Source organism: Dipodomys merriami, unplaced genomic scaffold, assembly GCF_024711535.1.
Source record: "Dipodomys merriami isolate MVZ:Mamm:240054 unplaced genomic scaffold, mDipMer1.0.p SCAF_7, whole genome shotgun sequence".
Classification (NCBI taxonomy): Eukaryota; Metazoa; Chordata; class Mammalia; order Rodentia; family Heteromyidae; genus Dipodomys; species Dipodomys merriami.
In genome coordinates, this window is record NW_027206290.1 from 67,109,334 (window position 1) to 67,127,843 (window position 18,510).

At 45.5% G+C, this 18,510-nt stretch overlaps 2 protein-coding genes across 6 annotated transcripts in view; both read left to right on the forward strand.

Moving 5' to 3' along the window:
* The first annotated feature begins 2,157 nt into the window (after window positions 1-2,157).
* Window positions 2,158-18,510, forward strand: part of Ubox5 (U-box domain containing 5) — a 42,385-nt gene continuing 26,032 nt past the window's right edge. For 3 of the 4 annotated variants that reach the window (XM_070006891.1, XM_070006893.1, XM_070006894.1), the window contains exon 1: window positions 2,158-2,247. The gene's annotated coding sequence lies outside the window, so the exon portion shown is untranslated. Of the gene's footprint in view, window positions 2,248-5,093; window positions 5,177-18,510 lie in introns of those variants that run through there. The other variant, XM_070006892.1, reaches the window with a different exon arrangement.
* Fastkd5 (FAST kinase domains 5) lies at window positions 2,159-17,749 on the forward strand. 2 transcript variants are annotated; one of them, XM_070006889.1, is made up of 2 exons: window positions 2,159-2,247; window positions 13,928-17,749. In XM_070006889.1, exon 2 carries the CDS (start codon window positions 13,965-13,967, stop codon window positions 16,404-16,406), a length of 2,442 nt encoding a protein of 813 aa, XP_069862990.1. In that variant the 5' UTR covers window positions 2,159-2,247; window positions 13,928-13,964; the 3' UTR covers window positions 16,407-17,749. The 2 variants fall into 2 exon arrangements, with proteins under 2 accessions (XP_069862990.1, XP_069862991.1); XM_070006890.1 differs by lacking the exon at window positions 2,159-2,247 and adding an exon at window positions 5,100-5,176.

The following is an 18,510-nucleotide window of genomic DNA, read 5'->3' on the forward strand; positions in this document are numbered from 1 at the left end:
CTCAAGGCTAGTGCTCTACCACTTGAGCCACAGTGCCACTTCCAACTTTTTCTGTTTATGTGATGCTGAGGAATCAAACTCAGGGCCTCATGCATGTGAGGCAAGCACTCTACCACTGAGCCATCTTCCCAGCCCTGATTTATAGTATCTTAGTGGTTCATTTTTCCTCTCCTTGGGGGAAAAGTCTGGGTGTAGGTGTCAAAGAAGTTGATTCATTGTGGACCTAGATAGGCTTACTCTCCCATACTAGCTTGCTTCCTCCTTGCCACAAGGTGGTTGCCATCTTGTGAAGGGATTGGTTTGCATCACTTTATCAGGCAAGTAAAAGCTTTCCCATAATCGTGTCAGCATCTCTCCCTTTTAATTTTGTTGGTCAGAACTGAGTCATATGCTCCTCCTACTTCAAGGGAGATTGGGAAATTGAGTATTTGGCAAAGAGTAATAGGATTGTCTCACATCTCCTAGAGATGGGCTTTCTGTTGTCTGGCCGCTGCTATCAGAGACAGACCTGTAATCAACAACTAATAAGCATTTCCTGGTCTGACCTATTGAGAGACCCCTCAAGCAGTGGCATCAGTGGTCTGGGGTGCCAGGCAAACTGCTCTCCACAAAGTTCAGCAGTTAGGATGCTGGACCCTCACCTTGGCCAGGTCATGTCCTCTGTATATAACTTTTTTTTGGGGGGGGGTCTGGTTGTGGGGCCTGAACTCTGGGCCTGGGTGCTGTCCCTCAGCTCTTCAGCTCAAGGCTAGCGCTCTACCACTTGATCCACAGCACCACTTCCGGCGTTTTTTCTTTTTGCTTATGTGGTGCTGAGGAATCGAACCCAGGGCCTCATGCATGCAAGGCAAGTGCTCTACCACTGAGCCACCTTCCCAGCCCTCTATATAACTTTGATAAGATGCTGTCTGGAGGGAGCATTATTATTTTTTTTTTTGGGTCCGTCCGTGGGGCCTGAACTCTGGGCCTGGTCCCTGTCCCTCAGCTCTTCAGCTAAAGGCTAGCGCTTTACCATTTGAGCCACAGCGCCACTTCCACCTTTTTTTTTGCTTATGTGGTGCTGAGGAATCGAACCCAGGGCCTCAGGCATGCAAGGCAAGCGTTCTACCACTGAGCCACCTTCCCAGCCCCTGGAGGGAGGATTTTTGGGTCTCCCCCACAACCCATTGAATGGATGGCAGGGACAAGATATGAAAACTCTCATCAGCAACTTTCAAGTACCCTCAGCCCTCAGATATGGCAATAGAGGCTGCCCTCTGCCCCTGCTGCCCCCTTCTTGTGTCTGTATGCCAATCCTGGTGCTTGAACTCAGGGCCTGGGTGTTGTCCCTGAACTTTACTCAGTGCTGGTACTTTACTACTTATACCACAGCTCCAGTTATGCTGTGTGTGTGTGTGTGTGTGTGTGTGTGTGTGTGTGTGTGTGTGTGTGTGTGTGTGTGTGTGTGTGTGTGTGTGTGTGTGTGTGTGTGTGTGTGTGTGTGTGTGTGTGTGTGTAATTGGAGAGAAGAGCCCTTTCCTGGCAGGGATGACTTCAAGCCCATATCCTCAGGTTTTAGCCTCTTGAGTAGCTGACAGGCATGAGCCACTGGTGACTGGCTTTGGCCCTTCTGATGAAGTGGAGTTTCGGCAGTCTCTTTCTTTCCTAGGATCCCCAAAACAACCCAGGTATGAGACCACAGTGATGGTGTTGGGGTGAAGGGGGGGCGGTGGAGGCGGGAGGAGATGCCTGGCTCACCCATCACAGTTCTGGTCTCCAGCACTAACTCATCACATCCATTTTTCCAAATAGTCTGGCCTATCCATCACTAATTCTCCTGAGAGCACTTTATAGATACATCCGTATTATAAATGCATTGTAAGCCTCACTGTATAGCTGAGAAACCAGGTTTTGAGAGTTTACAGTGAGTTCCCCGAAGTCATAAAACCCTGATGTCCAGATTCAAACCTGTATCTACGATGCTCAGTTACTTCCAGGGTGACCCATTCAAGGTGCTATTTCTTACCCCGGAGGGCACAGACGTCCCAGCGTTTTCATTCATGCCCTCCAGTGGACTTGGTCCTTAGAAAACGCGGCAGAGTCTTTTGAGCCTCTTCTGCACCCGTCCCTCGCCTGGCAGGCGGAAGTAGCGGACGGCAAGCCGGAAGTGGCGCTGAGGATCCCGGTGCTGGTGGAGGAGCGGCCGTGTCTCCTCAACCTGCAGGGTCCTAGGCCACATATTGCGGCGCCCGCCTTGGCCAGGCTCAGGTGAGTGGCAGCGGCTGGGGAGGAGGTCGCGGCGGCCGTTTCCCGGTCCGGAGGCTGAGCCTCCAGCCTTGCTGGGGCGTCCAGGCCGTGGCGTGCGCCCAGGCCCCGGTCCCGGAGAGCCTCGGTCACGCTCGCCACCCGAGTCCTGCGACCCGACCGGAACCTGCCCCGGTGCTGAGTGAGAATTGTAACTGTACGTGGCTCCCAGGGCAGTGTGAAGATGTAGTGAGATCTCCCTCTCACCTCTCTCCACACCTGAATCCTTTGTGCACAGTAATGCCTCGGACATTTCTGAGTCCGCCGCTCCGGGGTAGGGCCTGAGATGCTGTTGTTTCCAACCAGCTGTTGTTTCCAACGTCGTACCTTGAGCAGCGATGCTCTCCATTAATTGGTTTAGTACTTGGGACAAGGTAAGTCTTCAGTAAAGAAAAGAAGATTACGACAAACCTTTTTTTTTTTTTTGGGGGGGGGGTCCGGTCGTGGGGCCTGAACTCTGGGCCTGGGCACTGTCCCTCAGCTCTTCAGCTCAAGGCTAGCGCTCTACCACTTGAGCCACAGCGCCACTTCCGGCTTTTTTCTTTTTGCTTATGTGGTGCTGAGGAATCGAACCCAGGGCCTTGAGCATGCAAGGCAAGCGCTCTACCACTGAGCCACCTTCCCAGCCCCACGACAAACCTTTTTGTGTGTGCTCCGGTACTGGGGCTTGAACTCAGGGTCTGGGTGCTGTCTCTTAGCCTTTTCTCTCAAGGCTGGTTCGTGCTCTACCACTTGAGCCACACTTCCATTTCCAGCTTTTTGGTGGTTCATTGGAGATGAGAGTCTTACAGACTTTCCTGCCTGTGTTGATTTTGAACCACAATCCTCAGATCTCAGTTCCCCTGAGTAGATAGGATCATAGACACGAGCCACCTCGCCGACTTACATACCTTTTCTTTATTTTTAGCAGTTTCAGGTTGCAAAAACCTAGTATTGTTGTCTCTCTCCCCCCCCCCCCCCTTTTTCTTTCCAGGGATAGGGAATGACATTTCTTCCCTTGCCTCCCCCACCCTTTTTTTTTCCTGAGCAAAATCCAACAGCTCTTTTTTTTGCTGAGTCAGGGAGCTTTGTGAAGGCCCCCCTGTAGTAGATTCTTCTCGGGTCTTCCCAAGAGGCACTTCATTGTTCATTCACTGTAGGCCTTTGGAATCCACTGTGGTTGGTGTTTGGAATTCCAGTCATGTTTTCTGCACTTTGGGTACAGTGTGAATAGATAAGAATGCTCCCTTTCCAGAGGCAGGTCTGTACCTTACTGTGCTGGATCCCATTAGGAAAGCCCTTCATGATTTGCTCCTGCCTAATATATGAAAATAAAACCTGATGACTGTATTGCTTCATACAGCTGATAAAGTGAGGTCTTTGGCAATTAAGCAGGACTGCTGTATATTTGTTAGTGAAGGTTTCTCTTCCCTATTTAGTGATTTATTTTTCTAGTTCCCAACAAAACCTTTTCTTTTATCACATAAATAAAACAAGTATGATATCAAAGAATTTTGAAGTTCCTCCTTGGCTTGTCTAAAAGAATATGCTGTACAGTCTTGCACACTGAAAAAGCAAGTAAAACCATGTGCTTAGTGCACTAACAGTAATACTTACTGGAACTGCTTGAGACTTTTCTTGTGACTGTGGGTATACATACTTCTCTTTACATGCCTGGGTTTTTGTCATGCTTTTATTTATTTATTTATTTTTGGTCGGTCGTGGGGCTTGAACTCTGGGTCTCAGCGCTGTCCCTCAGCTCTTCAGCTCAAGGCCAGCGCTCTACCACTTGAGCTACAGCGCCACTTCCGGTTTTCTAGTGGTTTATTGGAGATAGGAGTCTCACAGTCTTTCCTGCCCGGGCTGGCTTTGAACTGTGTTCCTCAAATCTCGGCCTCCTGAGTAGCTAGGATTACAGGCGTGAGCCACCGGCTTTTTTTGTCATGCTTTTAGTAAACTCATTTATATGGGCCAATAGGACTCTGTTTTATATGAGAGATTTTCCAGATCCAGGGCCTTAGGAAATTTTTTTTGGGGGGGAGGTTCAGTTGTGGGGCTTGAACTCTTGGCTTCGGCACTGTCCCTGAGCTCTTCAGCTGAAGGCCAGCACTCTACCACTTGAGCCACAGCTCAACTTCTGGTTTTCTGGTGGTTATTTGAAGAGTCTCATAGACTTGCCTGGCAGGGCTGGCTTTGAACTGTGATCTTTAGATCTCAGCCTAGGATTACAGGTGTGAGCCACCAGCACCCAGCCTAGGAAACTCTTTAAAAGCAGTTACTCTAACAGAATCATCTTTGGGCTTTATATCTACCTACACCTGTTACCATCCTGATAGAGGAATGACAGAGTCTTAGAAGGAGTGGACTGTGTACGCTAACAAAATTTTAACAGATGATTGTATGGGCTGTTTTTGTTCTTATAAGCACTGAAACCAGAATGAAGAAAAGAGAATGGTTTGCTAGATTTGGTTTTTGTTTAACTTAGCTCAGTACGTGATACTTTGACTAAACAATTTTACATGTGTGCTTAACCTTCCTAATACTAGTACACTCCTCTGGTATGCTCTTCACCTATGTAGAAGCAGAAGAAACTAGCCCTGTTAATATACTTAATAATAGCTAAGGGCGTTTAATGTGAGACACTTCTGCTTCTAGAGAAAGTTAGAGATTAGGTATGTTACTCAGTGATAGAGAGCTTGCCTAGCATGTGTGAGGCTCTAGGTTTGATTCTCAACCCTGGAAGAAAAGGAAGGAGAAAAGGGTTGGGGGAGACAGACAACGATTTGGTGTCTGGAACTTGTATATTCTGAGGGTGTTATACACTTAATCTACAGTTGGCATGGTTACCTTCCTCTGCCCTGCTCCCCTTGAAGTTATTTGGACTTGCTCTGACCTGCACCTGGAAAATAGAAAGGTAAATTCCTTGTTTTTATGAAGTCACATCAATCAGTGGGCAGCGGGCAGTGCTTTTCGGGAATGCAAGTCTCTGTTCTGAGAATATACACTGATTAAGACTCTTAAAGTGGCACTGGGAAGGAGAGTATACTTGGGGCACTTAAACTAGGAAAGGAGCTTTGTGCAATGACATCAGATGTCTTTGAGTCTTTAGTGAAAAAGAACCCAGAGTTAATAGAACATCTCATAGTCTCTCTTTTGAACTAGTGGATTCTTTGCAGTCCTTGAGTGAAGAGAAGCTCTAACTTTCTCTCAGATATGTTTGCTCTACCTGGGCGGCACACCCCACCTCCATTCCTTCCCAGTGCCTTTCCTCCTACTTTTTTACCCTACTGTTTCTCTTCCTTGCTTCTCTGTTTTTCTTTTCCACAGTACTCAGGACCTAACTTTTAAAGTGCTATACTTTAGACCACAGTAGATGTGTTGATATGGTATTTAGTATAACTCCAAAAGTTGCCTGCTGAAAAAAGTAAGTGGCCCCAGTTTACCAATTACAGTTTTGTACTTCATGCCTCAAAGATTCCTTGCCACCCACCATTTCTGTTACTGGACATCTATAAAGTTCTATAGATAGTAGGAAGTACTTTACTATATTTTTTCCACATTTTCCATATGTTATTTCATTGTCTTTTGAATAATACGTAATTTCTTGTTATTCCATGCATTTTGTAAGTTTAGTTTTTGTTTAAGTTGCACATTTTTATGATTTAAACTATCAGTGGAGCTTATAACACTATTCCTTTTCCTCTCTCTTTTTTTTTTTTTTTTGGTCAGTCATGGGGCTTGAACGCTGGGCCTGGATACTTTCCCTGAGCTCTTCAGCTCAAGGTGAGTGCTAGTTGAGCCACAGCGCCACTTCTGGTTTTCTGGTGGTTAATTGGAGATAAGAGTCTCATAGACTTTCCTGCCTGGGGTGCCTTTGAACTGTGATCCTCAGATCTCAGCCTCCTGAGTAGCTAGGATCACAGGTGTGAGCCACCAGCGTCTGGCCTCTCTCCATCTTTGTTCCTGAATACTTTCACCTATTGATCTGTTTCTTTTGACATTTATCGGTGTATTTTAAAATGTGATTTAATGTTATAGCAACATGATTAAAAGAAATTTTAAATAGAAAAATGTTTCTCTCTTAATTTTACCATAGCAATAGAGCAGCTGCTTTCACATAATACATTTGTGTTGCTATTTCTTTCTTGATATTTATTTTAAAGAGGGTCATTATGTTTGCCAGGCTGGTCTTCAATTCCTGTGCACCTTAGCCTTCCAAGTAGCTAGACCTACAGGTGCAGCCAACTCCTCTGCCTTGTTGGTATTTATTGATTTCTAACTTTTTTTTTCTGTACTGGTCCTGGGTCTTGAACTCAGGGCCTAGGCACTATCCCTGGACTTCTTTTGCTTAAGGCTATAGCTCCACCACTTGAGTCACAGCTCCATTTCCAGCTTTTTCGTAGTTTACTGAAGATAACAGTCTCAGGAACTTTTCCTCCTGAACTGGCTTCGAACCACAGTCCTCAGATATCACCCACTTAAGGAGCTAGGATTTCAGGTATGAATCATTGGAACCTGGCTTGATGTCTGAGTTTTATATCTCTTGACTTCTGTATAACAAACTTCAGGACTCTATGCTTTTTTCCTCCCCAATAATGAAGTTTGAACCCAGGGCCTCATTCTTGCCAGGCTGGTGCTCTACCACTTGCGCCATGCCTCCAACCTTGTTTTTCACTCACTGTTTTGAGAATAAGGTTTCACTTCCCACTCCGGCATGTACATGGACTCTGGCTCTGCCTGCTGTGGGTTTCTCATTGTTGCTGGGATCATTGGCATGCTCCACTGCATCCAGCTTCCCCCTGTGCAGATGAGTCTCCTGGACCTTTTTGTCTATCTTTGCCTGGAACCATGATCTTCCCTACCTCAGTCTTTCACATAGTAAGTACATACAGTTCTACCCAGTTGTGGGTTGAGAAGAGGTCTTGTGGATTTTTCTGCATTATCTGGCCTCCAATTGTGATCTTTTTTATCTCAGCCTCCCAGAGGCTCTATTTTATATCACTCTCCAACCTCCCTATACTTTCTCCCCCTACCTTTTTTCCTGTCAATATAGTTTCCTTATAATTTTTTTTTAATTTAGTACCAGTACTGGGGCTTGAACTCAGGGCCTGGACCTTATCCCTTTTTTTGCTCAAGGATAGCACCCTATCACTTGAGCCACAGATGTATTCCTACCTTTTTTTTGTGGTTAATTGGAGATAAGAGTCTCATAGACTTTCCTGTCTGGGCAGGCTTTGAACTACTAGCCTCAGATCTCAGCCTTCTGAGTAGCTAGGATAACAGTTGTGAGCCACTTGTGCCCAGCTAATAGTTTCTGTCTTGTATAACATTTTTTGTTTTTCCTCAATCAAGCTCACACCATCTATTGGAGGAACACCAGTGGGAATTATAAGAGCTAATGAAGGGGGCAAATGAGGATGAATATGGTCAGATTCATTTGCATACTTGAAAATAGAACAATGAAAACTATTGAAATTGTTTTGAGAAAAAGGAAGGGAGATAAGGGAGAAGATTAGAGGAAGTGAGATTGATTGGGTACATTTTTTACATGTGTGGAAATGTCAGAATGAAAACCCTTCCCTTGTACAACTAATGCATGCTAAAAGGGGAGATTATTATTTTTTTTGTGTGAAAATACTGTACAGAGAGGTTACAATTACATGGGCAAGATAATGAGTACATTTCTTTTTTTTTTTTTTGGTCCGGTTGTGGGGCCTGAACTCTGGGCCTGAGCACTGTCCCTCAGCTCTTCAGCTCAAGGCCAGTGCTCTACCACTTGAGCCACAGCGCCACTTCCGGCTTTTTTCTTTTTGCTTATGTGGTGCTGAGGAATCGAACCCAGGGCCTCAGGCATGCAAGGCAAGCGCTCTACCACTGAGCCAACTTCCCAGCCCATGAGTACATTTCTTATCAAGCACTGTAGCCTCCTCTTTTGTTCCCCTTCCCATCCCATCCTCCCCCCTCACCCAACCCCCCCCCAAAGTTGTAAAGTTCGTTTTAGACATACAAGTTGTATGTCTCATTGTTGCAATGGGTCCACCTGTATCCCTATTTAAACGATTTGTTTTTTCCTTTCCCCTCCAAATTATAACAACATCAAATACAGTGAAAGCAGGGGTTATACCATGGGGAAGGGACATACAAATAAAAGGGGAGATTCTTAAAAAGTTATTTCTCAGCTTGGATGCAGTGATACATGCCTATAATCTTAGCTACCATGAGGCATAGACAAGAGGATCAGGAATTCCAGGCTAGCTCAGACAAAAAATTAGTGAGGTCTTGTCTCAAAAAAAAAAAGAAGGGTGAGGGGCTGAGAAGTTGGCTCAGTGGTAGAGTGCTTGCCTCGCATGCATAAGGCCCTGGGTTCGATTCCTCAGCACCACATAAGCAGAAAAAAAAAAAAAGCCGGAAGTGGTGCTATGGCTCAAGTGGTAGCGTGCTAGCCTTGAGCTGAAGAGCTGAGGGACAGCGCCCAGGCCCAGAGTTCAGGCCCCACGACCGGACCACCCCTCCCCCCCCCCCAAAAAAAAAGGGTGAGAGGGTAAAGAGAAAATATTAAAGCAGTTACCTAGCATGTACAAGACCCTGGATTCAAAACTCCAGACTGGGGCTGGGAAGGTAGCTCAGTGATAGAGCACTTGCCTTGCAAGACTGAGGCCCTAGGTTCGATTCTTCAGCACTACATAAGCAAAAAGAAAAAAGCCGGAAGTGGCACTGTGGCTCAAGTGGTAGAGCGCTAGCCTTCAGCTGAAGATTTGAGGGACAGCGCCCAGGCCCAGAGTTCAGGGCCCATAACCGGACCAAAAAAAAAGCAAGACCAGACCAAAAAAAAAAGCAAAACCCCAAACTGAGGGACAAAGTTACTTTTTAGTAGCTAGTTTCTAAGATATATTGAAGGACTACAGACTACGACCGGACTCAGAGGTAGACACTTAGCTAGCATATGTGAAGCCTAGAACTTTAGCCCTAGCACCTCAAAATAAATTAACTAACCAACTAATGCTCTACGGCAGAAAGCTATGAACCTTTTTTTTTTTTTTTGGTTGTGGGGCTTGAACTCTGGGCCTGGGTGCTGTTCCTGAGCTCTTCAGCTGAAGGCTAGCTCTCTACCACTTGAGCCACAGTACCACATGCAGTTTTCTGGTGGTTTATTGGAGATAAGAGTCTCAGAGACTTTCCTGCCAGGGCTGGCTTTGAACTGTGGTCCTCAGATCTCAGCCTTCTGAGTAGCTAGGATTACAGGTATGAGCCACTGGCCTTTGGCAGGTCATGAACCTTTTATATACAGGGCTAGACAGTAAATACTTGCATAAATCCAAATAATTCTGCTTTTATGACAGGAAAATCAATTTAAACTATGAGTAAATTCTGATAAGCCTTTACTTATATAATAGGTACAGGACTAGATTTGAGCCCTGAGGTATAGTTTGCTGACCCCTGGTCTGTGGCACCTGATACATGGGTTGAAACTTGGGCAAAATGGTTCATAGGTCACAGTAAAGAACCAAATTAATCCAGGCTTAGTGGTAGAGTGCTTGCCTAGCATGCATGAAGCCTTGGGTTCGATTCCTCAGTACCACATACACAGAAAAAGCCGGAAGTGGTGCTGTGGCTCAAGGGGTAGAGTGCTAGCCTTGAGCCAAAGAAACTCAGGGACAGTGCCCAAGCCCTGAGTTCAAGCCCTAGGACTGGCAAAAAAAAAAAAAAATTCACAGCCAATGGCTTTGCATGGTGGTATATGTCTGTCATTCCACTAACGTGGGAAAGCACCAATAGGAGGGAGGATCCAACTCAGGAATAAAGCAAGATGCCATAAAAAATAACCAATACAGCCGGGCGCTGGTGGCTCACGCCTGTAATCCTAGCTACTCAGGAGGCTGAGATCTGAGGATCGCGGTTCAAAGCCAGCCCAGGCAGGAGAGACCGTGAGACTCCTATCTCCAATAAACCACCAGAAAACTGGAAGTGGCGCTGTAGCTCAAGTGGTAGAGCGCTCGCCTTGAGCTGAAGAGCTGAGGGACAGCGCCCAGGCCCAGAGTTCAAGCCCCACGACCGACAAAAAAAATAATAATAATAACCAATACAAAAAGGACTGGCAGAATGACTCAAGGTGGGTAGAATACCTACCTCATGAGTGTGTATAGCCCTGAGTTTAAATCCAAGTACTGCCTTCCTAAAAAAAAAAAAAAAATCTAAAGATGACAGTGGAGCTCTTCCTTTTTTTTTTTTTTTTTGTCAGTTGTTGGGCTTGAACTCTAGGCCTAGGCACTGTCTCTCAGCTATTCAGCTAAAGGTTAGCCCTCTACCACTCCAGCCACAGTGCCACTGCCAGTTTTCCAGTGGTTTACTGGAGATGAGTCTCACAGAGGGGCTGGGAAGGTGGCTCAGTGGTAGAGTGTTTATCTCGCATGTATGAGGTCCTGGGTTTGATTCCTTAGCCCCATATAAGCAGAAAAAACTGAAGTGTTGCTGTGGCTCAAGTAGTAGAGCGCTAGCCTTGAGCTGAAGAGCTGGGATTAGCACCCAGGCCCAGAGTTTAGACCCCACGACAGACCAAAAAAAAATGCTGAAAATGCTGGGAAGGTGGCTCAGTGGTAGAGCGCTTGCCTTGCATGCCTGAGGCCCTGGGTTCAATTCCTCAGTACCACATAAGCAAAAAGAAAAAAGCCGGAAGTGGCACTGTGGCTCAAGTGGTAGAGTGCTAGCCCTGAGCTGAAGAGCTGAGGGACAGCGCCCAGCCCCAGAATTCAGGCCCCATGACCGGACCCAAAAAAAAAGTCTCACAGACTTTTCTGCCTGGGCTGGCTTTAAACCACAACCCTCAGATCTCAGCCTCCTAAGTAGCTAGGATTACAGGTGTGAGCCCTCAGTGCCCGGCTTAATGGCAAATTTTAATTGGACAACGTTGTCATTTTAATGTTGGTCTCAACTACCTTTTAGAAGTGGTCATTCATAGCTGGGTGCCGGTGACTCACGCCGTAATCCTAGCTACTCAGGAGGCTGAGATCTGAGGATCATGGTTCAAAGCGAGCTTGGGCAGTAAAGTCTGTGAGACTCTTATCTCCAATAAACCACCAGAAAAACTAGAAGTGGTGCTGTGGCTCAAGTAGAGTGCTAGCCTTGAGCTGAAATGCTGAGGGACAGCGCCTGGGCCCAGAGTTCAAGCCCCATGACCAACAACAACAACAGCAACAAAAAGTTTGCCATTACTGGTGGCTCATGCCTGTAATCTACCTACACAATAGGATGAAATCTGAGGATCATGGTTCCAAGCCAGCCTGGGCTGGAAAGTCTCAAACTGGCAAGTCTCAAATTAACTACTAAAAAAATAGAAATGGAAATGGAGTTGTGGCTCAAGTAGTAGAGCCATAATCTTGAACATAAAAGCTAAGCCTAGGGCTAGGAATGTGGCTTAGTGGCAGAGTGCTTGCCTAGCATACATGAAACCCTGGTTTCAATTCCTCACTACCACATAAACAGAAAAAGCCAGAAGTGGCGCTGTGGTGGTAGACTGCTAGCCTTCAGCAAAAGAAGCTTAGGGACAGTGTCCAGGCCCTGAGTTCAAGCCTCAGGACTGGCAAAAAAAAAAAGCCCTCAAAAATGACAACAACAACAAAAAGCCCTCAGCCTATGCCTTGAATTCATACCCTAGGACCTACCCCCCCCCCCAAAAAAAAAGTACTTTGTTGAATGGCAGTCCCTTTGTACAACTACTTAAAGATAATAATTTTTTTTTTTTTTTTTTTTTTGTCGGTCATGGGGCTTGAACTCTGAGTCTGGGCGTTGTCCCTCAGCTCTTCAGCTCAAGGCGAACGCTCTACCACTTGAGCTACAGCGCCACTTCTGGTTTTCTGGTGGTTTATTGGAGATAGGAGTCTCACGGTCTTTCCTGCCCGGGCTGGCTTTGAACCGCGATCCTCAGATCTCAGCCTCCTGAGTAGCTAGGATTACAGGCGTGAGCCACCAGCGCCCGGCTAGACAATAAAACTTTCTAAAAGATTCATTGCACTCATAAGCATATTGAATGGTAACCTCTTTGTACAACTACTTATAAATAATAATAATAAATAATAATGTATTATAAACCATTAAAAAAAAACGGGGCTGGGAAGATAGCTCAGTGGTAGAGTGCTTGCCTTGCATGCATGAGGCCCTGGGTTTGATTCCTCAGCACCATATTAGTAGAAAAAGACAGAAGTGGTGCTGTGGCTCAAGTGGTAGAGCGTTAGCCTTGAGCTGAAGAGCTGAGGGACAGTGCCCAGCCCCAGAGTTCAGGCCCCATGACTGGCAAAAAAAACCAAAAAAGCCTAGGAGGGCTGGGAATGTGGCTTAGTGGTAGAGCACTTGCCTAGCATTCATGAAGCCCTGGGTTCAATTTCTCCATCCTACATAAACAGAAAAAGCCAGAAGTAACACTATGGCTCAAGTGGTAGAATGCTAGCCTTGAGCAAAAGAAGCTCAGTGGCAGTGCCCAGGCCCTAGTTCAATCCCCAGGACTGGTTTAAAAAAAGAAACAAAACAAAGCCGGGTGCCAGTGGCTCATGCCTGTAATCCAAGCTACTTAGGAGGCTGAGATCTGAGGATTACGGTTCAAAGCCAGCTTGGGCAGGAAAGTCCGAGAGACTCCTGTCTCCAATAAACCACTAGAAAACTGGAAGTGGCACTGTGGCTCAAGCGGTAGAGAGCTAGCCATGAGCTGAAGAGCTGAAGAGTTCAAGCCCCATGACTAACAAACAAACAAAAAAAACACACAAAAACCCCCAGACAACACTAGGAGAACAGGTGCTTATAATTCTAGCTACTCAAGAGACTAAAATCTGAAAATTGAGCTTAAAGCCAGTTTGGGCAGGCAAATTAGAAAAACTCTCTTCTTTTTAATTACAACACTTGGAACTGAAGGTGTGGCTCAAGTAGTAGAGCACCAGCTATAGGAGAAAAGTCTAAGTCTTTAAGTAAGAATGCAAGGCCCTGAGTTCAAGTTCTAGTACTGGCAAAAAAAAATAGCTGGGCACTGGTGGCTCAAGCCTGTAATCCTAGATAGTGAGGAGACTGAGATCTGAAGATCATGGTTCAAAGCCAGCCCAGGCCGAAAAGTCCTGGTGAGACTCATCTCCCATTAACCACCAGAAAACTGGAAGTGGCACTGTGGCTCAAAGTGGTAAGAGTGCTAGCCTTGAGCAAAAGAGCTCAGAGACAAGTGTCCAGGCCCTGAGTTCAAGCCCTATGACTGACAAAGAAAGGAAAAAAAAAAGAACTAAAACACTTTTTCATTTGTGCTATTAGTGTAGTAGGCTTTATAAATATCTTATTCTCCAACTATACTTTTTTGTTGCTGTTAAAGGATGAAAGGAATTGCTCATTCTTTTCCCAGCTTTCTTTTGGCAATCTTCTTTTTCATTCCTGTTGTGTTAGCAAGCAACTGACTGTGACTTTTCTACAACCAAGTAGTAAGTTGGATCAAGCAGGTGTCTTAAGAACTCGTGGGTTTGGGGTTTTCCTGTGCCTTTATGCAAGGAAGGGTTTATCTTTGATACATGGTGGCTTGTGGTTTGGGTATTCATTAGCATTGAACTTTGTGTGGACAGCCTTGTAGTTTGTATCTGTTTCTTATAAGTTTTAGTATTGTGATTGGAAGCCATTTATTCTTCATCTACCCTTTTTTCAGTATCTGGCACCAATTCTGGCCCAGTCATTTGTGATCCATGGCTCTTGTGGTATTCCGAAGATTTCCGGGCAGTTTATGTGGAACACCTCACTGTCCAGCTCTAATCAAGCACCATGTAGACAAGAAACTACCTGATCAGACCTATGAGGACTGTGCTCTGCCTGCCAGAAAGATCAGTCCTCACACCAGAATGACAACTACTCTCAAGTTGTTAAAGCCTGTAAAATACAAAGTATTTTGCAGTCCTTTTGCCTACAGTGCAACCCAAAGTATGGCATATTGGAATATGGGCGGCAGGACACAGCAAGGGGGACAGGACCTTCCAGAGCAACATAGCCTCCACTATACTGCCAGAAAAGTTAACAACATTGTTAGTATAGCCTCTTCTCAAAGAGGACTTACAACCAGCCGTGCCCTCCTGGGTTTGGAATTCAGCAAGGCTTCTATCTCCAATGCCAGCACATGGCAGCCAGGCTCACTGAGGGTTGATGAAGAAGATGTAGAAGTGTTTGACTCCTTAGAAGACACCCGGGTTTTCCTGCAGCTAAGGCCAGAGTACCAGCTACACAGCTATACCAGATCTGAGACTTGTCAGCCCTTGTCTGTTTCAGAAGGTGAACTAATTTTGCACAAAGTCACAGTTTATCAAAATAGCCTTCAGCCTGAAGTCATTGTTGATTATTTCTGTAAGCTGAGCACTTTGCCTGCTGAGCAGCAGCCTGGTTTGCTGCCCAGGGCCAGCTTTGCCTTGCTATGCCAGCTGAGTATGAAGAACATACAACTCTTCCATACTGAAGATTTGATCAGTATTTTGAAAGCCTTTGTTGTTTTAGGAATCCCTCGCTCCCATTCAATTCTAGATGTATATGAAACCAGGTTTTGCCATCAGGTGTGGAAGATGAGTTTAGATCAGCTTCTCTTGGTGGCTGATCTTTGGCGATACTTGGGCCGCAAAGCACCTCGATTTTTAAATATTTTTTTTAGTTACCTTAATTTGCACTGGAAAGATCTATCCTTGTCCCAGCTGATTCACTTAATTTATATTGTAGGTGAAAATCGTGAGGCACCACAAGACCTAATGCAAAAACTAGAATCACTGATTGTTAAGTACATAGATTTGATCAATTTAGAGGAAGTTGGCACAATCTGTTTGGGGTTCTTTAAGTCAAGTAGTAGTCTGTCTGAATTTGTCATGCGGAAAATTGGAGACTTGGCTTGTGCGGACATGAAACATCTTAGTAGTCATGCCTTAGTGCATATTCTTAAAATGTTCCGTTTCACTCACATGGATCATGTAAAGTTCATGAAGCAATTTGGAGAGATTGCTCCTCAGCGAATTCCTTCCCTAGGAGTGCAAGGTGTCATGCACCTGACGCTTGCCTGCTCAGCCTTACGCTTCCTGGATGAAAGAGTCATGAACGCAGTGGCTGCCTCTTTGCCTTCTCGGGTAGCACATTGTCGAAGTAAAGATGTAGCCAAGATTTTGTGGTCATTTGGAACTCTTAACTATAAGCCACCCAACACAGAAGAATTTTATTCTAGCCTGATAAATGAGATTCACAGAAAGATGCCTGAATTCAACCAATACCCAGAACACCTGCTTACTTGCCTGCTGGGCCTGGCATTTTCAGAGTACTTTCCAACAGAGTTTATCAACATTGCTCTGAGTCCAGGGTTTGTCAGGTTGGCCCAGGAGAGAAGTAAGTTTGAACTCAGTAAGGAACTGTATACTCTTGATGGTACAGTTGGCATTGAGTGTCCAGATTATAGAGGCAATCGTCTCAGCTCTCACCTTCAGAAAGAAGCATCTGCAAAGTTGTGGAATTTAGCAAGAAAGGATATGACCTCAAAGCCTGAATTCCTAGAAGCTTTCTCTTTACTTGAGACCATGTTGGGTGGCCCCCAGTACATCATGCACCATATGATTTTGCCTCATACTCGGTCCTCTGACATGGAGGTCCAGCTCGATGCTAACATGAAGCCCTTACCATTTAACAGAGATGCCATACCAACTGAAGATGTAGCCAAAATAAGACTTAAGCATGTGGGAGTCAGCCTTACAGATGACTTGATGAATCAGTTGCTGAAAGGGAAACCAAGAAGTTATTTCAAGGGGGAAATTGAGTCAAAGGCTAGCCAGAAGCCCATGGAGTTAGACAACAAAGGGCCCATAACCATGGAGGGTGACCATTGCAATGTAGCAGATAGATTGGGTACTATGGAAGTGGCTGATCCTTGTCCCCCAGTCCAGAAAGAGACCCCACTAGTGAAACTAGCCATTCAGCTGACAAATAGAAACCAGTATTGTTATGGTTCCAGAGATCTGCTTGGACTGCACAATATGAAGAGGCGGCAGTTAGTTCGGCTTGGGTATCGTGTGGTAGAGTTATCCTACTGGGAGTGGCTCCCACTATTGAAACGAACTCGCTTAGAGAAGCTGGCATATCTCCATGAGAAAGTGTTTACCACTGCTCTCTGAAGTGCTCCCAGAGGGATTTGTACTCATAAAAGCAATAGGTGTATACCTTACCAGGTGTAGTTTGAGCATCCCTAATCCAAAAATAAAAAAATCCTAAGTACTCCAAAATCTGAAACTTTTTATGTTTTGTTGTTGGCAATACTGGAGTTTTGAACTCAGCATCATGTTGGCTCTGCAGATGCTGTATTACTTGAACCATGCATCCAATGTTTCTTGTTCTTTTTGTTTTGTTCTTACATGTCTGTGTACATACATGTGTGTGTGCCAGTATGAGTGCTTGAACTTTTTGCTGGATTTGAAGATAAAAGTCTCTTAAATTTGTCTTCACTGGCTTTGAACCATGATCTTCAGATCTCAACCTTCTGAGTAACTAGGATTGTAGGTATGAGTCATTTATGCCCAGAGGTTTTTTCACTTTTAGTTATTTTTCAGATAGGGTTTTGTCATTTTGTTGTTGTTGTTGTTTTTGTCTTTTTTTTTTTTTTTTTTTTTTGTCGGTCATGGGGCTTGAACTCTGGGCCTTGGTGCAGTTCCTCAGCTCTTCAGCTCACGGCCAGCACTCTGCCAATTGAGCCACAATGCTACTTCCGGTTTTTCTGGTGGTAAATTGGAGATAAGAGTCTCACAGACTTTCTACCCTGAATAGCAGTTCACTGCTATCCTCAGATCTCAGCCCCCTGAGTAGGTAGTTAGGATTACAGGCATGAACCGGCGCTGGACTTGGCTTTTGTTTTGTTTTGTTTTGTTGGGCATGGAGCTTGAACTCTGGGCCTGGACGCTGTCCCTCAGCTCTTCAGGTCAAGGCCAGCAGTCTACCACTTGAGCCATGGCACCACTTCTAGTTTTCTGGTGGTTGATTGGAAATAAGAGTCCCACAGACTTTTCTGCCCTGGCTGTCCTCCTGAGTAGCTAGGATTACAGGTAGGAGCCACTGGTGCCCCAGGCTTCTTGTTGTTGTTTTTAATGTGTGTATGTTAGTCCAGTGCCACTCTCAAACCATGATCCTCCTACCTGCAGCCTTCTTAAGTTTCTGGGACCATAGGCATGTACCACCACGTCCAGCTTATTGATTCTGGTAGGTTCTTGCCCAGGCTGGCCTTGATTGAACCATAGTTCTAAACTCCAACTCTGAGTAGCTGGGATGGTAGCCATAAGCCTGCTTAGCCTATGTAGGTTTGTTCCTTTTCTTTTTCTTTTCTTTCTTCCTTCCTCCCTACTTCCCTCTCTTTTTCTTCTTGTTTTTTTGTTTGTTTGTTTGTTTTGCCAGTTGTGGGGCTTGAACTCAGGGCCTAGGCACTGTCTCTGAGCTTCTTTTTGTGTGTTTTTTTTTTTGTGTGTGTATGTGTGGGGTTTTTTTTGGGGGGGGTCGGTTTTGGGGCTTGAACTCTGTGCCTGGGCGCTGTCCCTCAGCTCTTCAGCTCAAGGCTAGTGCTCTACCACTTAAGCCACAGCGCCACTTCTGGCTTTTTTTGTTTATGTGGTGCTGAGGAATCGAACCCAGGGCCTCATGCATGCTAGGCAAGCACTCTACCAAGCCACCTTTCCAGGTGTCATGCCCCGCTTTTTTTGCTCAAGGTTTGCATTCTACCACTTAAGCTACAGTACCACTTGCAGCCTTTTCTGTTTATGTTTTATGTGGTCCTAAGGAATCAAAACTAGGGCTTCATGCATGCTAGGCAAGCACTCTACCCCTAAACCACATTCCTAGCCCCTCTTTTTCTTTCTTTTTTTTTTTTTTTTTTTTTTTGTCGGTCGTGGGCTTGAACTCTGGGCCTGGGTGCTGTCCCTCAGCTCTTCAGCTCAAGGCGAGCGCTCTACCACTTGAGCTACAGCACCACTTCCGGTTTTCTGGTGGTTTATTGGAGATAGGAGTCTCCCGGTCTCTCCTGCCCGGGCTGGCTTTGAACCGCGATCCTCAGATCTCAGCCTCCTGAGTAGCTAGGGTTACAGGCGTGAGCCACCAGCGCCTGGCCTCTTTTTCTTTCTTATGTGGTTTCAGAGCATTTTGGATTTTTAGGGTTTTGGCAGTCTATGCATATATTCTCAAATCTGAAACAACCTGAAATGTGAAATATTTCTGATGCCAAACATTTTGGATAAAGAA